Source organism: Colias philodice, chromosome 5 (assembly GCF_061535455.1).
Source record: "Colias philodice isolate Cphi_HAF_F1 chromosome 5, ilColPhil1 Martin Lab GWU primary, whole genome shotgun sequence".
Lineage (NCBI taxonomy): Eukaryota > Metazoa > Arthropoda > Insecta > Lepidoptera > Pieridae > Colias > Colias philodice.
The window spans coordinates 9,136,420-9,155,938 of NC_143090.1; the positions used below are offsets into that span (position 1 = coordinate 9,136,420).

At 35.1% G+C, this 19,519-nt stretch overlaps 1 protein-coding gene and 1 non-coding gene across 2 annotated transcripts in view; both read left to right on the plus strand.

Moving 5' to 3' along the window:
- Nucleotides 1-17,814, plus strand: part of LOC149488570 (C3 and PZP-like alpha-2-macroglobulin domain-containing protein 8) — a 68,004-nt gene extending 50,190 nt beyond the window's left edge. The window contains exons 10-22 of the mRNA XM_089695318.1: nucleotides 4,437-4,587; nucleotides 7,890-8,048; nucleotides 8,612-8,809; nucleotides 9,209-9,431; nucleotides 10,133-10,421; nucleotides 10,574-10,972; nucleotides 11,407-11,516; nucleotides 11,940-12,085; nucleotides 12,671-12,863; nucleotides 13,270-13,426; nucleotides 13,749-13,900; nucleotides 15,289-15,445; nucleotides 16,133-17,814. Of these exons, the coding sequence (XP_089551444.1) occupies nucleotides 4,437-4,587; nucleotides 7,890-8,048; nucleotides 8,612-8,809; nucleotides 9,209-9,431; nucleotides 10,133-10,421; nucleotides 10,574-10,972; nucleotides 11,407-11,516; nucleotides 11,940-12,085; nucleotides 12,671-12,863; nucleotides 13,270-13,426; nucleotides 13,749-13,900; nucleotides 15,289-15,445; nucleotides 16,133-17,689 (3,891 nt within the window). The 3' untranslated portion in view covers nucleotides 17,690-17,814. The remainder of the gene's footprint in view (nucleotides 1-4,436; nucleotides 4,588-7,889; nucleotides 8,049-8,611; nucleotides 8,810-9,208; nucleotides 9,432-10,132; nucleotides 10,422-10,573; nucleotides 10,973-11,406; nucleotides 11,517-11,939; nucleotides 12,086-12,670; nucleotides 12,864-13,269; nucleotides 13,427-13,748; nucleotides 13,901-15,288; nucleotides 15,446-16,132) is intronic.
- TRNAD-GUC (transfer RNA aspartic acid (anticodon GUC)) lies at nucleotides 2,640-2,711 on the plus strand. The gene has a single exon. It is a non-coding gene; the product is annotated as a tRNA-Asp (tRNA).
- Nucleotides 17,815-19,519: the final 1,705 nt, after the last annotated feature.

Genomic DNA, 19,519 nt, shown 5'->3' on the forward strand with positions numbered 1-19,519 from the left:
AAATTAAAAAAATATTTTTTTATTATTAAAAAGAAATAAGTATTTTATATATTGTTTTAAGAAAATAATAATAAGTCTTACGGTTCACGTTGCAAACATTCCAACTGTAGGTAATGTGCCATGAGAAATTATCTTAGTTCAAATAATTATATAGGTAGTATGTAAATTTACCAACCCTATTTTAATTCACATATAAATTAATATTAACATAACATCGCTTAAATTTGGGATACCCCGTGGGGATAAACTCAGGAAACGAGAAAACATGTTCCCGTGAAATTGTAGTTAAATTTCATTCAAATAATAATTACCTATATAATTTGATATTTTAATTAACATGAACATGAATATTGTTTAGCGTTTATGTTATTGTTGTTATAATGTGTACAGATTACTTGTTATCTTGTGAAATGAAAACCGCATAGGTATGGGTAACCCAAATCGTTCCAAATAAAAAACAATTAAACAAGAATTCACTCGCACATTTTTTCTTTAAAATATAATAAGTGATTCTTTACAATTTACTAAATATATCATGGTTTCCAACATGGTGGCAAGGCGTAATGTAGGTACAAGGCCGAAATAAACAGCGTAACAAAATATATTTTATTTACTTAGGATTTTCGCAAACTAACGTATCTATCTATTTTATGAGAATTATTTGCTTTACCTGTAACTCAATCTGAGCAAAATATTTCGTTGGCGTATTACCCGTGGTCCCCCGGCTATGACCCACTGGTGGGTCTACGGGTAATATTTTTTCCCCGTGGACCCACTGCTTTATAATGATATGACAGTGGGTCTACGGGCACTTGAATTAAATATAATTTTTACCCGTGGACCCCCGCTGCCATGCTTTGACCAATAAAGAGACAGGACTATTATATTATCTGCACTTCCCGGTTTATGTCCTGTGTAATTATTTCCCACCAGTGGGTCATAGCGGGGGGACCACGGGTAATACGCCATTTCGTTCATTGCTTCCACTATGTTAAACTTTTAAGTTTTAACCATTACGTTAAGAACCGTAGGTAATGCTTCAACCAAAAATACTCTAATTTTGTTAAATTCACATTGTAAATTAATTAGAATTCGGTACGATCGTAATTCGATCATTCATTGGATCTTTATAATATTGTAAATATTAATTGCACGTTAATCTTATAATACCTGATTATACCTACATCAAAATGCCGATAAAACTCTCTGCATTTTGATATGCCTACATAATATTATTATACTATACTATACCCACTAGAATTAGAATAGAATTGTATCAGTTATTATAATAGTTTTCAATCAGATATGAAGTACTTTGCTCATTATTTCGTAAATAAAAACTGCGTTCTCACAAAGAATATCAATCTTGAAGTACAACTATCACTACCTTTACAAAAGCACAGAGGAGCGAGCGCAAACTTGGTCCGGTCTCGCTTCTAGTTACCTACGATAACTTTAAACTTTCCAGATTTATACGTTTATTTAGAATAGCAGACAAAGTATGAGTCAAGTTAAATATATTAAACGTCATGAAAAGTTATAAAAACATTTCGCATCATAGATAAAGTTTCATTCGAGCTAAAATTGTTTAAACTAGAGTCATTGACCCGTTGTCATAATAGAGATGACTGGAGTTCAGTTCTAGTAATTCTGCAGGTTTCGATCTTTCAGAGAACAGAGGGCTAATCAAATATTTATCTGCAAATCAATTAGTATTAAACGAATATAAACTAGAACATGAGCTTTTCCAAGTTATTCGTAGAATTCTTTGAAAGTAGGTAAATACCTAGGTATTTACTTTCAAAGAATCGATCGGTTTCATAATTTACAAGGTATCTAGAACTTCAAATCGTTACCTATAATGTCTTCAACTAAGCTTCAACTCCTACGGTTTTGAGCATTTCGTGTTCATTGTGATTCACGACTCATATTATTATGTAGGTAAGTCGTGTAAACCAAATATTTGCAAAACTCTCAATATAATCGGATACTCTATTTTAAATGCACATCACATACTTAAACAGATTTAAACCGCTTCCACTACACGGCATATAAAATTCCGTTACTTCCGATGCGATAGAGATTTGTTTGCGTTTGTCGCTCGCATGCCGATTAGGGATTGCAAGCTTACCAGCAAATGGAACGATTAGACAATTTATCGGGACTATCGAATAGATCGATGCTCGATTTGTATATAGATAACTGTTGTTTTGTCCACTCTAGCTGTAGTTACCAAGGTCAATATTATTCGTGTGAAAGTTTTTAAAACATTGATGTTTTTAAGCTACTGCATAGCTTCTATCGCGCGCCTTGAGCGCGGGGACCGAATCCAGAAATTTAGTAACGAAAGACCCTCACGCTCCCCACTCCGACGGGCGCGGAGGTGTGGCTTGAAGGCATAGCATGCAATAGCTTTACCGCGGCAGTCCCCGAGTACCACACGTCTTTTTTATTTTAATATCTATTTTTCTCATAAAATATCAAAACATACTACATATTAAACAATAATAGAAAAAGAAATAACTTGAACAAGAACACAATTAAAATGGTTGATAAGATAAAAAAAAATATCGCATGAGCATGCTACACGGTCGTCTCATTATTACAATACGAATATAAATTTCGCAATGCTTTACAAGTCTTCGGTAGTATAGTGGTCAGTATCCCCGCCTGTCACGCGGGAGACCGGGGTTCGATTCCCCGCCGGAGAGAACTGTTTTTTTATTTTTTTTATATGTTTATTTTAAACAGAATTCATTTTTAATCAGAATATTCATACTAATAATATCAAATATGTAAGTTGATACGTATGTTTTTTTTCTAATTTTTATTATTCATTTTTTTGTAAATATTCCATACAATGCTGAAACTAAACAACGTTAAAAAGCTTATCGCTATAACACCAAACTTTAATATTTAATATTAAATGAAACCGCAATACTTTAACAAATTCAAACTCCATCTGTAAAGAACAGATTAACCTAGTTGAGGCAGGTGGCGCTAATTGTACAAACTACTATTGTGTAGGAGCTTCATAAAATGCAGGCGATAAAGTTTTTATTATGAAACAAGGGGCGAAATGTAATCAGGTGAAATCCGAATTGTCCCAGTTTTAATGTCTCCCCGGAGACCCGGAAATTCAACTGGACCATTGTTTCGTTTTTACCTTGTTTGTTTTATATGTAACTTGGTTTTGAATAGTGCAGTGGATTTGTTTTCTATTGTGTTATTTGTATTGTAAAGTCTGAAACACGCTTCTAGGAATGAGCGTTTTTATTTCAGTAAATGGCTATATATTTTTTCTTTTACGTTTTTAACGTCATTTCAATACAGAATTCGCTATTGGAGCGCGAAAAATGTCCAATTATTTCAAAACTGTTTTACCAATAGGTCTGTTTGCTTTTGCCTTTACAATAAGCAATGTTTGGCAATAATATTATGAACATCCAATATAAAAAAATTTTGATATTTAAATATTTTTTTATTTATTGTTACGCGCGAATTTTTTAAGAGGATTCGTGCCTTAGAGTTAGAAAATGTTGGATTTGATCACCAGCGTTGGCTAAAGATCTCGGTTTCTAAAGAAAGGACCTTTGTTGACCAAGATCTTGATTACTACCTAGTACCTACCTTATAATTCCAAGTTCACACCAAATTTCCTATTCTATTCTATTTATTACGTTGGAAGTGTTTTACACATAACTGAATGGATAATAAAACTGTCATATACCTCCTTACCGTTATTTTACCTAAATGAACAACTAAATCAACCGATTCCCCTAATACAACCTTCACAAGCCTATAATATAACATTCCAGATTGCGTACACAGTTGGTACTTAAAGAGCAATGAAGTAGAGATAACGACAATTGGTAACAATTGACGTTTACGGTATGAACACGACTTGGTAGTACATTAGGTACCTAATGACGTATGCCGCAAGTCACATCAGTCGTGTAGTGTTTAGGAAGTCATTGTGGATGTATTGGTAGAGGATGTTAATGTTGTTTCATGTTAGTAAGATTGCGTGAACGATTGACTTGGTGTGCTTGGATCTGATATCGCAATATTTTGTAAAACAATTTTAATTTCTTATGATAATTAGCAATTTTATATGATGTACCTTACATTTTCTTAAATTTTCTTAAATTTTCTTCAATACTTTAGCCATTTAAGTGCTAAATGTAAAAATAAACCATATCATAAAACTTCTTTAAGCATCTCGTATAACTTATCTGAAACTTATAGATCTTCTTCTATACTTCTACTACTAGGCTAGGCTAGGCTACTTTACCTTTCATACAAACGGCATTCAATGAAAGCTCTATCGCCCTGTGATTTTTGTAAAATTACGCGCTGTTAGCGCTGAAAATCTATTTCATACAAACATCTTCAATACAGCGAACAAGCTAACGGGCGAATATTTCATACACCAGGTGACAGCACTCCTAGCGCTGAGCGCGGGAGCGGCGTTCGCTAGCACGGGCGCGCTGTACGTGACCGAGCGGCTTCGGCTCGGCCCGCGCGGTGGTACCCAGCTAGTCGTGAGGGTTGCTGTTAACACGCCTGGCAGGAAGAATATTACGGGTAAGTGACATGTCACGTGGTCATGTGTTGGTGTATCATTTAGGATTGGAACGGAAAACCAGGCAGAGAGATGAAGCCGAGGTCCAAGCCTATTGGGCAAGGGAAAAGTACTAATAATATTATTATGTACTTACCTACTTTATTGTACTAATACATAATTTTACTACTTAATTGGTGAATATTATGAGTTAAAAATATGCATTTTTTTATCATTTGACATACGTACGATTTTATGTCTCCTGTGACCGCGCTTCAGTTGAGCAGCAGCTCGGCCTATGTAAAGATCTCGTGATTTCCTGAGCCAGGTCCACATGGTCCGAGCTGCTTCGCATAGCACTTTACTGATGCATATTATATTATGTTGTATATACTATAATATGTTGTATCGCTATGCTATGTTAGCCCTAGGTAAATATGATTTATTAATTTGAAAATAATTTTACTCAAAATATTTTTATGTCTAGCTCTCCCAAGTTAGACAAAGTGAAAAGTTTTCCATTCTTCCGTAATATTTCCATTATAAGGCTTATTTATAACAACTCTTTCAAGCGTACCCACACAGTCCATAAATAAACAACCAAATTACAATAACCCTACTTTTATAAAGGTTACAATACATAACAACCGCGCTGATCAAATAAGCAATATCAATAAGCTTATATAAAATCCTCAAGTAACTCCCAAGAACACGGAGCAGTTTTCAACAAAGAAAATTTCGCGGAAAATCTTACCCACCGTTAAACCCTAAACAAAATCTGTTCAACACAACGCGGTACATACAATTATGTTTCTTATTGCATATAATAAGCGAAGAAACGCGATATATTTTCCCATAAAGCACGCACAGAATATACTACCAGGCTTCGCTGACAACAATCTTAGCGTAAACTTAATCTTTCATGAGATACGCTTGTATTACAGAGCAGATTGAAATTGTTACTTTAAAGTTTAAAACCACCTTATGGATTTGGATAAACCTTATTATGCACATGAATCATAATAAACAAGAATATTCGTAAATCTTCTTTGAATTTATACAAACTATTAATGTGTTATTTTTCTGTTACAAGACTAAGATATGATCTATATATTTCTGTAAGTACTTTTGTCTGTCTCTCAGCATTTACGAGCATTTAATTATTATAATGCAAATCTATAATATACCTCACTAATAAACTTTTGTAATATACACGCATCAAATGTTATGCATTAATCTCTTCAGTTCAATATCGTTATCACAATTAACATTTAAATTGGACGGGCTGAATACAATCAAGTTTAATGACGAAATACATACATTATGCAGAGCCGCGTGATGCCACTATCATCATAACTGCTGGTCATAAACAATTGCCATAAAACTTTCATGTTATCAATATGAGTACTGAAAAAAAACTGAATTTCCTGTTAAACCTTAATGTATTTTATTGTCTGGCTTATTGGGCTTTTATTGTCAATTTTAATATGTAGATTGTCAGTTAGACCAAGAAAATAAGACAACGAATTATGTACATCCAAAATGTTTATTAGATCCCTACAAAATAAGAATCAAAAAGCTTACGAGATAATCTCATTAATTTGTTATCGGATCTAAGATCCTATTACATTTTTGTACATTTTTCTATAAGCAACTGCATCAAAACAGAACCCATTGTGAGAAGACTTCTATCTTCATAACCTTAGCTTCCATACACAATAAAGGAAGGTAACTACGTTTACGTCAGCCAAGATAATAAGTCTGATATATGGTTCGCGTGATCGACACATCGTTTTCCAGTAATTGTCCAGTTTAACGGGACAATGCACGTGTGAACCATAAATGTGATCATGAAAGGAAGATATTAGATTTTTTACGCTGGTCACTCAAGCGGTTAATGTTCAGCCATTTGCGGGATGAAATATGTTATTGATTCAGTTAATGACGGGTTATAAACTGTTTGTGATGCGCATATGGTGTTTATTACCTGACCAACTAGAGACTATAAAAGACAAATAATGTTATTGATAATAATTTTTCCAATAGAGTAGGCAGTCCTAACTTATTTTATTTCAATTACAATTATTGGCAGTGAGATGAATATCAGATAATGAGGTTTCAGTTCAATATTTGGTACTAGGACGTTATTGTCTTTAATTTCCGTTTTACGTTATTTGTTACACGAGTGATCAATATTAATTGGAAGTTATTTATGACATTATCTTAGACAAATTCAAGACGCAATAAATCATTTTGTTTGTGACAACGTCCGCTGTAAAGTATTCAAATATTAGATTGAATGAATAATTGCCTTTTAAACCCTTTGCAAAGTCCGCTTCTGTATTACAATGGTTAACGCTTGAGGACGACAACCCAGAATTGATCCCAATAATTAATTTCCTGACAGGAATAAAGTTCATCATTTTCATATAAATCTCTATGCGCTCAATATTACATTATTGGATAACTAGGTATGTAATATCACTTTCTAGTTTAAGATCATTAAATTATGTAAATTATTGTTTATTATTTCTAGTTTATCTATAAGTTACCATCTCAATTTAGAATTGAATGTAAGAAGGTAAAAATAATTTGGAAAATCCAAAAGTGCACGCCTCATAATTTTTTTTTAATAAATATTTATTAATTATTATTTTTGTTTATTTAATAACAATTAAACCACATCGAATCAGACCCTGAAAAATGAAAGGGTTCTATTCCAGAGCATACTCAAGCGTAAGAGAAAAAAATAATTTGGAAAATCCAAAAGTGCACGCCTCATAATTTTTTTTTAATAAATATTTATTAATTATTATTTTTGTTTATTTAATAACACATAAACCACATCGAATCAGACCCTGAAAAATGAAAGGGTTCTATTCCTGAGCATACTCAAGCGTAAGAGAAAAAAAAAGACTCGATTAGTAAAGTATTTCGGTCGCTATCGTGTTAACAAGAAAAAGGATCCGCACATACAGACACACGGACGTCCAAGACAGAACTTTTTTAAACTGTTTTTTAACTAGTTTAAATAACAAAAATGACATCCAAAATATCATGAACGTTAAAAATAGTGCTTTTTCTTAATATGTGTGTGTATGTATTATCTTACAAGTGCAATGTATGATACATAAAGACATTTTAAGTTTGAAAAATCAGATGTTTTGCGCGAAGTGACAGTAGTACCCACCTCAACGCTTCGCTTATGAGGCGTGCAATAACTCATATTATGTCATTACGTGTTAGAGTTATATACGTTGAAATGGGTAATTTCCTCCTATTTAAAAGTTCTATTTAAAAGTTCCTAGTTAAAATTCAATTCCAGTGGAAGTAACCGGGTACAGCGCGGACAACTGCTCCATATCCTATACTTCTTTCAACAACGAGACGCTAGTGGGCTCAGTGATCCGATCAGCAAGCGTGCTGGTTCTGCCCGAAGGTCTGCACAGGAGCGACACGCAGAGCGCTTACTTCTGTGCTAATGGTTAGTTATTTTGTTGCATCATTTCTATTCATGGATATGGTGTACTGCTCGCATAAAAAAATGATATTTCAGCTAATATACAACAATGAAATTACTGCTACATAAAAATATAACCACTGACATGATTTAATTATTGCCGGCAGAGGTTTTGCCTCCATAAAATTCTCAAGAACCTAATCTAGATCTCTTGAGAAGAAACAACTCTTCAAAAATTTCAGACAGTAATTTTTAATTATCATTAATGTTCCCATTCTTACTATGTTTGCTGCTCTCCCTTTTCTATTCATAAACAAAATATTCCATATCACCAGCAGTTATATTTCCATTGATTTTCATTCAGCAGTTATATATAAAAAAGACGGGTTGCACTCCGGGAGTGCCGGCAGAAGTGAAAACTTGATTATTAACGTTCAGCATGTTTGGTATCCGTCTTACGCATGGAATATAAGGGCTAAAAAAAAAATCCGTCTTACGCTTTTTCGATCAGGCCACGTGTCCTGACGCGAGATTAAGATTTTATACCCGACGCCGCTAAAGAAGTTTTCACTTCAAAACTATTTCAGAACACCTAGCAGTATCTTCCCGCGGTTCATACGAATGGCAGTGGGTGGCCGCGCCCCGCAACCGCGCGGGGCTTGTACTTGAGCTGCGGTCTCGTGGCGCCGCTCATCTTGCGCTATCGGGGATACGGGAACCGAACGATGATATGTATAGAGTCGTATTTGAACGGAACAGGGTGTGGATCGCTAAGGGGAAGCATGGTGAGTTTTGTGCTATGCATATTTATTTCTAATCAATTTATTTTCTAGAGCCACAATTTTCCGTGACGCATCATTCTAGAGTGTGAGTTGCTAAAGGAAAATATGCCCAGAAGCTACAACTTTTGTTTTCATCTAGCAATTATAGCGAATGAAATAATTGTACGGTTATAATATGGCTAAATGTATTTATCCATGTCAAGAATGTAAATCTATTGTCCGTTTGAATAAATCATCGCTGATTGCTAAATGTAACCAAATTTCTTTAGTGTGCCCTTAATAATTTTAATGTTAGCTGTTGAAACATTTTTATGAACACATAATATGTATTTGTAGATTAGACTTTATCAACTATAGTAGTAATTCTACAAAAATTGTAAAGACTTCACATACAAATTCCAGGGTACGACGTGCACCTAGCGCGTGCAGAACAAACAGACCCCGATACTGAATGTACTTCTACAACTTGGTGCGCATTCTGGGTGTGGTGGGAGGGGGGGCGGCTGGCGGTCGGCCGCGGCGCCGCGCCCGGCGAGCGGCCGCTGCTCGGGTGGCCGCTGCCGGCGGACATGCGCGTGCTGTTCGTGGGCTTTAGTGCTATGTGGGGGGACGAGGCGGACTTCAGGTGAGAACACGTTATAGTTAGTGAGTTGATTTTGGATTTAGTATATGGTCACGATCAGTAAGGTGCTGCTCATGAGACTGCTACCCATGTAGGTGAAATTTGGAGTAAAATAATATATAGAGTAATTCAGAGAAGAGTCGTACCCCGCGAGAGGCCGCTGCTCATGTGTCCGCTACCGGCGGACATACGCGTGCTATTCGTGGGCTTTAACGCTATGTGAGGGGATGAGGCGGACTTTAGGTGAGAATACATCATACGGCATGTCGCAGTGCATCTATCTCGCACAGAACAAAAAGTCTTAGAAAAGTGGTCAGTACGGACTCGTCCGCATAACTCTAAAACGCTCTCTAAACTTAATACAAACCGATCTGTGCGCCGCGGTCCGTACTGATGATTCGCGTGACATTAAAACCAGCCGTAGTCGCGCTCAGTAAGGTTGGTAAGGTGCTGCCCGTGTGGCCGCTTCCAACGGATATGCGCGTGCTGTGCGCGTGATATGTCGGCTTAAATTAAGATATAATCGTGCGTAATAAGATATTGCTCGTATCTGCTTAAAACTGCTAGGACTATGTGAACATAATTCGTTTTGAAATAATTAAAAAAAATGAGTTTTTAATTTTCTTCGAGTTACATAAATTACAATTTTAATTAACCTAAATAAAATAGTAAAAATTATTCAAATTCTTTTTAAAAATTTTCAGGATATGGAACTTCAACGAAGAAGCTGGTTTCTCTCAAGTTCTAGAACTAGGGCTTCCGCATGGAGTAGTTCCAGGATCAGCGAGTGGTACTCTCTTAGTTTCTGGAGGTTTACATCTACCATTATATAACCTGGGAACTGATTCTGCTGACCAATGGTCAAATGTATGGAGAGATTCACAACTATCAGCTGCATCAGCTAGCTTAGCTCCACTATTGGCTTTGGAACACATTCCTCATCTAATTGATGATGCTGAAAAAGAGAGGATTTTGAAGAAACTTCCAGAACAGGTATATAAATTAATTAGATAATAAACAAATTATGTTTTTGCGAAAATCAAGTAATTCCTTAAAAGCATACGAGCATAGTCCATATAACATATATCTAAATTTTGAAATATTACATAGGTATTCAATAATAACATTATCAATTCAATTTTCAGGTACAAATTCTTCTATCGTTCCGCAAAAACGACAATTCATTCAGCGACCACCCAGCCGTCAGTAGCCACATTTCTACAATTAAAATCCTGGAAATTCTGACAAAAATACAATCATACTATCCAATCGACCCAGTATTACTACAATCTATAAAAACTTGGGTACAAAAACGACAAAACCCAGACGGTTCATTTACCCCTCTACCAGCTGATAAGGAAGTTGATTATTATCCAGTAGATTTGAAGAAAATCAATAATACTGAAGCAGATATTGATGTGAACGAATATTACTATTACGATAAAGATGGGAATATGACTGAAGAGGAGATCAACGCGGAGAGAACGGTGGAAGTCACTGCGGAGACTTTGACGACGTTGCTTGAAATTGGTGTTGAAAATCAGGTACTAAATAACATCACTTTATTATTTATGTTAATTTTCTACAGTGAATCTTATATATAAAAATGAATCGCAAAATGTGTTGGTAAGCGCATAACTCGAGAACGGCTGAACCGATTCCGATAATTCTTTTTTTATTATATTCCTTGAAGTACGAGGATGGTTTTTATGTAGAGAAAACGTAAATATGTACCACGGGCGAAGCCGGGGCGGACCGCTAGTAATCTATAGTTTTTGAATTTAGCCCCCATTAAATTATAGGCAAAGAAATTCAAATTTTTTACCTAAATCTCTTACATTTATTTCCTTTCTAACGTTTCTGTATAAGTTATCTTATTTTTTATAACACTGTTGAATTTATGTCTTATCTTTTCATATACATTTTCGTTAATTTTTCTCTATCAAAAATTTTAAATGCATCATCTTTCACATTTCAGGTAGACGCAGATGTCGCTCAGAAAGCACAAGGCTATCTAGAGAAGAATCTCCACAAACTAACTTCACCCGCGGCACTCGCTGCTACTGTATTAGCATTGGTGATGGCCAGGTTAGTTTGAATATATTAAAATTGATTACATTATATCATTCATATTATCACAAAAATATTTAAAAGAAAGCACCAACTGATAGAAATTATTGTGTCGCTCATATTATCTTCTCATTGAATTGTTGTTACTGTAATAGAATGGTTATTTCAATCTTATCTATCGGGTTTGTCTTCCTCACTCTGTCTTTATTATAAAACTTTCATCTATGGTTCAAAACGAGAGCTAATCAATTTTTGTTTTAGTTTCCAAAGGTAAAGTTACCTTCAACATTTATAGCTAATCTAATATGATAGATTTAAAGTGCCAAGTAATCTTTAGCTTGTAGTTTTTCAAAGCATTTAAGATTATCACTTATTTTTAACACTATTACTTTCTTGAAGTTTTTCAAAGCAATTTAAGTAACACTTATTTTCTTCCAACAGAAGTCCCTTAGTCCCAGAAGCACTAGTAATCCTCCGTAACGCATCGACCACAGAGGAGGGCGAGTTCGGTTGGCCCGCGCCAAGGAAGGACGCCGCTGATTGGCTTCTTGAAGACACCAATAGGAATATTAAGACTACTTCCTATGGTAAGTTTTTTGGTTGGATGTTTGAAAGGAGTCACTTTTGTTAAAACTAAAAATGCACCTCAAAGCTTTGTTAATTGTGAGAACTCAAGGGTGGTTTATCATTTTGACATTACTTCGCTCAAAGTAGACACTAGAGATGCACCCCGTTTGCACGGGAGTGATGTCTTCTGTTCCTTACGATTGGGACGCATTATTTATCCACGAGAAGGATACGTTTACACCAGAGCAATTTATGAAATAAGAGTTTTTCTTTTTAAATAGCCTTTTGTTTATAGCACCTATATAAATTATAGCTTTTTCTATTTAAATTGGTTTAATTTATAAGTAACTAGCGGTCCGCCCCGGCTTCGCCCGTGGTACATATTTACGTTTTCTCCACACAAAAACCATCCTCGTACTTCAAGGAATATAATAAAAAAAGAATTATCGAAATCGGTTCAGCCGTTCTCGAGTTATGCGCTTACCAACACATTTTGCGATTCATTTTTATAATTATATAAGATAAGAGGCAGGATATCTACAAAGTGTATGACAGATTTTGTTCGTGGTGTCCTCTCTATAATAATACCTCAATGCCCTATACAGAAGCGGTATCAATGGAGCAATACGTGGCGGGTGTGCGCGTGCTGCTGACCGCGTGCGCCCGGCGCAGTCTCCCCGCGGGCGAGGCGGCGGCGCGGTTCCTGTACTACCGCGCGTCCACGCTGCAGCGCCACCCGAGCCTCGCCTACCGCGCCACGCAGGCCGCCGCGCAGTACGCCGCGCTCGCACACGACCGGTGGGAACAATATACATCATAATAATCAATATTTTATTTCATAATATTATACATGTATAACGTACGAGAAAAAACTTCAACAGAGAACTAAAGTAAAAGAAAAAATAAGGTTTAAGGTCTAATTCACACGAGAGCTTTTTTAACGTCCGTTAAAAAAGCGTCCAAATAGAACAAATGCATTCCTAAGTATATGTTCACACGTCAGCGCTTTTAAAGCGCGACGCTTTTTTATCGCGCACTGTTGTATTTTCAACGCTTGGCGTTGGGCGTTAAATAAAATAGACCATAGGAAACTTCTTACTATTATTCAGACGAGCCCGAGCATAAAGTAAACCCACTCGATTTTCCCCAAATTGCTACCAAAAACTCCTCAATGCTGCTAAAAACTCACTTCAAACTCTTCCAGGCACCGCGCGCTAACAGTATCCCTAGCCACAGCGGGTATGGAACTAACAGACACGTTAGAACTCCGCGCTAAGAGCCCGGCTCGTGCATTACCACTTCCCGGACTACCTACTAAAGTGTTCGTGTATGCGACTGGTGCAGGATGCGCTACTGTACAGGTATAAGTTATAATATTGTATTTTATAAGTCTCTGAGATTTGTTCTTTTCAGGAATTTCCAAAAAAGAAGTTTATCGTTTCAATTGAACTCATCTTTGCCTTTTGCTCTCTTATTTTTTTTTGTGGCCCCTAATTCTATTTTTTTTTACTTTTATCAAAATAAGCTCATGTCAAATTTCTATCTTATATCAAAATAAGCGTGTGTGTGTGAATTCAATGAAATTTTTCGTTCTCTTCTATTATTTTATCTGTCCCAATAATATCTTCTCTTCTTTCCTCTGTGCATGTTTATTTACGATAAAGACAAGCATTATTATTTTAGGGTACAATATCGTATTCAACGTATACACCCAAGCCAGAGAATGCATTACTGAGCTTACAATCCGCGATCATTGAAGAGATTCGTCCTGAGAGGAGCAGCATTGAGGACTTGCAAGGAAACCTGCCCGCTTTGATCATCAAGACGTGCTTCAAGTAAGTATTAATAAAAAGGAGAATTAAAGAAAACTTTTAAAATAAAATTCCAGTGTCTTTTATTTTACAAAAAATTGCACCCAAAAAGTTGCATCATGTACGTTGTTTATGAACTAAGAACAAGAGTGGGCCTAGAATAGAGCCTTGTGGTACTCCATAACATATTATCGCCATAGGATCACTTTGACATGGTCGCGGAAGAATTCCAACAAATACCCGCGGCCCCATCATTAAAGCGGCTCGACGGAACACAGTGGGGTTTTAGTCGGTAAGAATCCGACATAACCCACGGATCCTTCCCCGGGGGCCGTGGGTATCTTTGGAAGATTTCCCCACTATAAAAAAAAAAAAAAGGATCACTTTGACATGATCCAATTTTGACAATTCGACAACGGTTTACGAGGTAGGATTTAATTAATTCATGAGCTGTTCCCTTGATATATACCAATGCAATGAAGTTTTGTTAGAAACAAGTCATGGCTCACGGTATCAAACGCTTTTTTTTAAGTCTACAAAAATGCCGACCGCAATATTTCTATTGTCTAAATTACTACTTAATAAGTTTTGTTATAAGACCTGACGTGGCTGAGAGAGTATTGGATTTGGGACGGAAGCTGTATTGTTACTGTTAAAGAAAGTTGATAGAGTCAAGGAATTTTTTTAATTAATTATGCAAGACCCTTTCAAATTTTTTTGACATAACTCCAAATATTTACCACGGCCGCGTGGATATTTTATATAATTACCGGTAAAGGATAATTCACTACATTTACCATGTGCGTTGGTAATTATCTATAATTACCGATTGCTTACATTTACCGTCAAATATACTGCACCTGTTTAATTGTCTTTTTTCCACTCGCGGAAAGATTCTATAAGATTATATCCCAGGTACATTTTAAATATCAGTTAGTTTTTGTTTTTCCTTAATTACCGCGCCGCGCGCGTCCGTAAACACATAGGATGTTGCACCATTGCTATATTATGCTCAATGGAATTTAAAGGTTTGCATACAATTGAATACGTAAAAATACTCACAAAATTCCTGACGCATGTTTTTTTATTAGATGATTCTTAAAATTCTATGTACACTAAAAATAAGCTCTAGCACATTGCGATTAGGTGCTTTTTGTTCTGTTCGCTGGTGTAGTCTTGGAATTTCATAATTGGAAGGTGCTTTATAATTAGGTATTAAGTAGGTATGAAGAGTGATGGAGCGAATTGAATCTTGCACTTTAATTTTGCTATAGTAGGGTAGTTTTATTGGTTTCTGCCTTGAGAGTACGAGTTTTGTACGTTACTGTTTTGAGATCATATTAAGATCAATATCATCGGTAAAATATGTGTCAAAAAAAAATCACCATTTAAAAAAACATCACCTCTACCAGGTGGAAAGCGAAAGAGCCGTCGGGTATCATACGCGTAGAGGTCTCACTATTCTCTGGCTATGAGGTGCGCGGCGTGTCGCCCGTGGTGGCGGCCGGCGCGTTTGCGTCGCTGCAGCGCGGCGCGCGCGGCGAGGCGGCCTGGTTCGTGTTCACCAATGTGAGTATATATGTTACAGTCAAAACCCTGAACCAGTCAATATCCTTATTGACGGTTATTAATTGTTTTACTTGCCCATTACAGAAAGATTTAAGTGTTAAAATCTATTCAGTACGTTGGTTAAAACCTATTTTGACTGAATGTCTGCTCTTTAAATCAGTCAATAAGGTTTTTAACTAAGGGTGTCGGTCAATAACCTTATTAACTGACTTTCTCAGATAAAATCAGTCAATAAGGATATTAACTTTCAGCCTTTAGTCAATAACCTTAATAACCGTCAATAAGGATATTGACTGGTTCAGGGTTTTGACTGTAGCATATACAGTATCGCTGCTCTCCGGCACGTGCGCGGTCGCCCGTGTGAATATATACAGGATGGGCAAATTTGCCAAAAATGTGAATACACATGAAGTGAATAATCACTTTCTTGGCAAACACTAATTACACATTATACAGATGAGCGATTCAATGTTCACTAATAATTATTGTAACAAGCAAATTGTCAAATTTTGCTGTTTACATTACAAAATGCCACCCATAACTTAACTGACTGATACCGTTTGAAAATGGCAAAATTATATTATACTTAGCCTCCGACATACACATTATCAATTATCAAATATTGGGATAAAACACTTACATTGCATGTTTATGAAGGCTTTGCTAACAGATAAATATAATTTACAGATCAGTTCAACCTGCCCGGTATGCGTCACTTACGAGGCGAGATCAAAGTTCATAATCACAAGTCTGCGCCCTGCATTCGCAAAGATCTACCCGATATCAAGACCAGACTTAGCCGTAGAAACATTCTTCCACGCCACATATGGCAGCCCACTGCTAAGAGGTATTACAGATGACGATTTTATCACTTGGTTCGGTAAATCTGATGCAGCTTACCATAAATCCGCCAATATAGATAATATTTGTGAATGTGGACGCATTTGTAGTAGAGATTACGAGTTCAGAAAACCTAGCACAGAGACAACTAATGATGAAAGTACTGAAATGAGTACATCCACAGAATCGTTAAAAGAAGAAACAGTAATTGATAACGTTACAACTACAACGACTTCTACTACAATAAATGAAAGTTCTGAAGCAGCTAGCTCAACATATATAACAACTACTGCGACTGAAGGTAGTTCTTCATTTGGAACTACTATTAATAATATACCTACGGAAGTAACAACAATTAAAGATGCAGTTAGCTCTACAACTGAAATTGTTACTGCTGAAATAATAATTAATACTGAGGCTACTACCAAGACAAGTGATTTACAAAATTCTTCTACTGCAAAAACTGTTCTACCAACCTTTACACCAATTGCAACTGTAGGGAATTCATCCAAAGATAAAGAACTCGACAATAGCCTTGATCAAATGCTTATTCCTAAGGAATCTATTATTCAAAAGCCTAGCAAATTTAAACTTTACCTAAAGAAAGGTGAAATAAAGAAGAAGCCATTACCAAGACGGAAAGGTACACTTAAAGCAACATACGGGGATAAACAAGAGAAATTCTTCGCAAAAATTAAGTCAACTATTACCACTACAACGGATGTTGGAAGTACCACTGAGAAAATCCTACAAACTACTCTGAAAGAAAATGAATCGACAGAAACACAAACGCCAAATACAACTAAAAGTGTACTGAAACATGAAACAGACGAAACACACACAAGTAGTAAATCTACTATTGAGATTAATAAAACCACTCCAGAAATGAATATAATTACTACAGCACCTCACATAGAAACAACAACATTACCACATAACATTGCATCTATCACACGCGCTAACATTAAAACAATACATTACCGAACGAAAAAACCAAAAGCACGAACGCAAATAGTGAAACCAGACATAATTAAAGATCAGAAAAATACAACACAAAAATCATCGCTTGATAACAATAAAACCATCCCAGAAAACAAAAAGAATGTAACTGAAGTAGATAGCTCGATAAACGCGTCAAAACTAAAACCCTTGAAATCAATCAACAAGGAAATTCACAAGATTCCGTTATTACCAATATCAGAAACCTCCCAAGCCTTAAGCGATACAAAATCAGACATTCTACCGGAAAATAAAGATGGTTTTGAAATTCTCGACAAGAACCATATTTGGGAATTACTCAAGGAAGACCCGGATAATGATTTTGGTAAAATTGAGGATAAAATCCAAGTGCACAATATCGTTAACACCTCAAACGTGAAGAGAAGCGACAATCGTTCATTATAAACTTTGTTGTTTAATGTTTAAGAAAGACTCCTTATTTTTATAACTCATTTATGAACGAATCATTATATAATCTTTTCGATAAGAGTGATGTTGTTTTTGTGATCCTTTTTAACCTGTAATTATGTAATCAGTAAATAATTCTTTTACTTTTTACTTTCTTTACTTTTATTACTTGTTTTGTTTCAAGCCAATTCAAATAATGCTTTAAATTATTACTTTATACTCTATTTAATTGTAACTCGAAAACAAAATAGTCATAATATAAACACACAAACAGCATCACCCATTTCATCTGATTCCTGGCACATCCGTTGTTTGTTAGGATTATGCACGAATTCATTATATTTGTAAATACTTAATATAAGATAATTGTGACTTAAATAAATGTGCTGTGACGTTCGGATAGATGTAATGATTCGTAAGTTAATCTATAAGATTGATGTAACTTTTAAATTCTGTAAACAGTCCCAAATTTTAATGACTGATTTAAAAAAACTTTAATACCAAACTATCGGCTTTATTTCGTAAATGAGTTGGACATCAGAAACCGATGATAGAATTTTAGTAAAATAAGAAACAGCCAAGCAGTAGACGAAAGCTTCAAGCTTGAAAATTAGATTCTATGAAATTATCGAAGTTAGAAAAGCTAGATATTATGAATAAATTCAATAATGATGTCGCAAGATAGTGAGGGCTGGATTAAACTTGAGTTATTTGTTAATCAATGAATCCATACATAGTAATATAATGTGTTGATATTTCATTATTCATGAGTTTATATCTATTTGAATTTAACATCGGCTTTGAAATCAATAAATTATTTCCCTGTTTCATTTAACCTCTTGAATTCATCGTTTACTTCATATAGCGACTTATTAATTACTTTTTCTGGACTTGTCAGTCCCAGGATTGTAAAGTTAGACGATATTTGTAGCAATAAAGGAGTGTAAATATCCTCGATGAAGTTGCCAAAATTATTTGATATTAGATTTCTGTAATCCTATGTAGACCCTTGTAGTTATGTAGCGTTCTAGTGTATCTAATGTAATGCGATTGCCCCAGAATTTCCATCCGTCTATACTATTCTTCTATATCTATTGTATTAATCGTAGTATTTTTGGCTCTGCAATGATAAGTTTGGAAATCGTAGCTTTTTGTCAAATAATATAATTTTCAATCGATAATTTCGGTCACCAATCCCTGTTCAAAATGTTGTAAAACCCTGTAAAAAATTTTCTGAAAAAAATCATATAATTTGACTTGTTTTTGACCCTAAAACTTTTTATCAAAATCATTTTATCCTGATAATTCTACAAAGCTCGTATTTAAAATGCTACGATTTCCAAATTTACTTGTAGTCCGCCTTTCTGTAGCTGTCCTAGATGATTTATTTGTTCATTTAGATTCATCATTCGAACCCTTCATCACTTCTTCATTAGATCATCATTCTTTATTATTTACGTTAGTAGAAGTAGTGTTTCAATAAATTTATTCTAAAATAAGTAGTTTAACTCTTAACTTTATATTATGTTTATTTCTCTAGTTGTATCTCTCTCTGTTACCCTTTTAGCTATTACTATTTTTAGTATTAAATTTCAAACATAGGCTCTCAACTTCTCATATTTTGTCTTTAATTGTACGGGCGTTCCATTATTCACTATTTATAAACTTGTAAATGTTATTCTGTCAATAATTCAACACTTGTATTTTCTATTACCTACAATCTTTTCATTATATTCTTATTCTCGTCATATACTGTTATATAATTGTTTTTAATTTTTAATAGAATAGTTAAATTTTCAATGCACAAAATATAGCACACTTGAACTT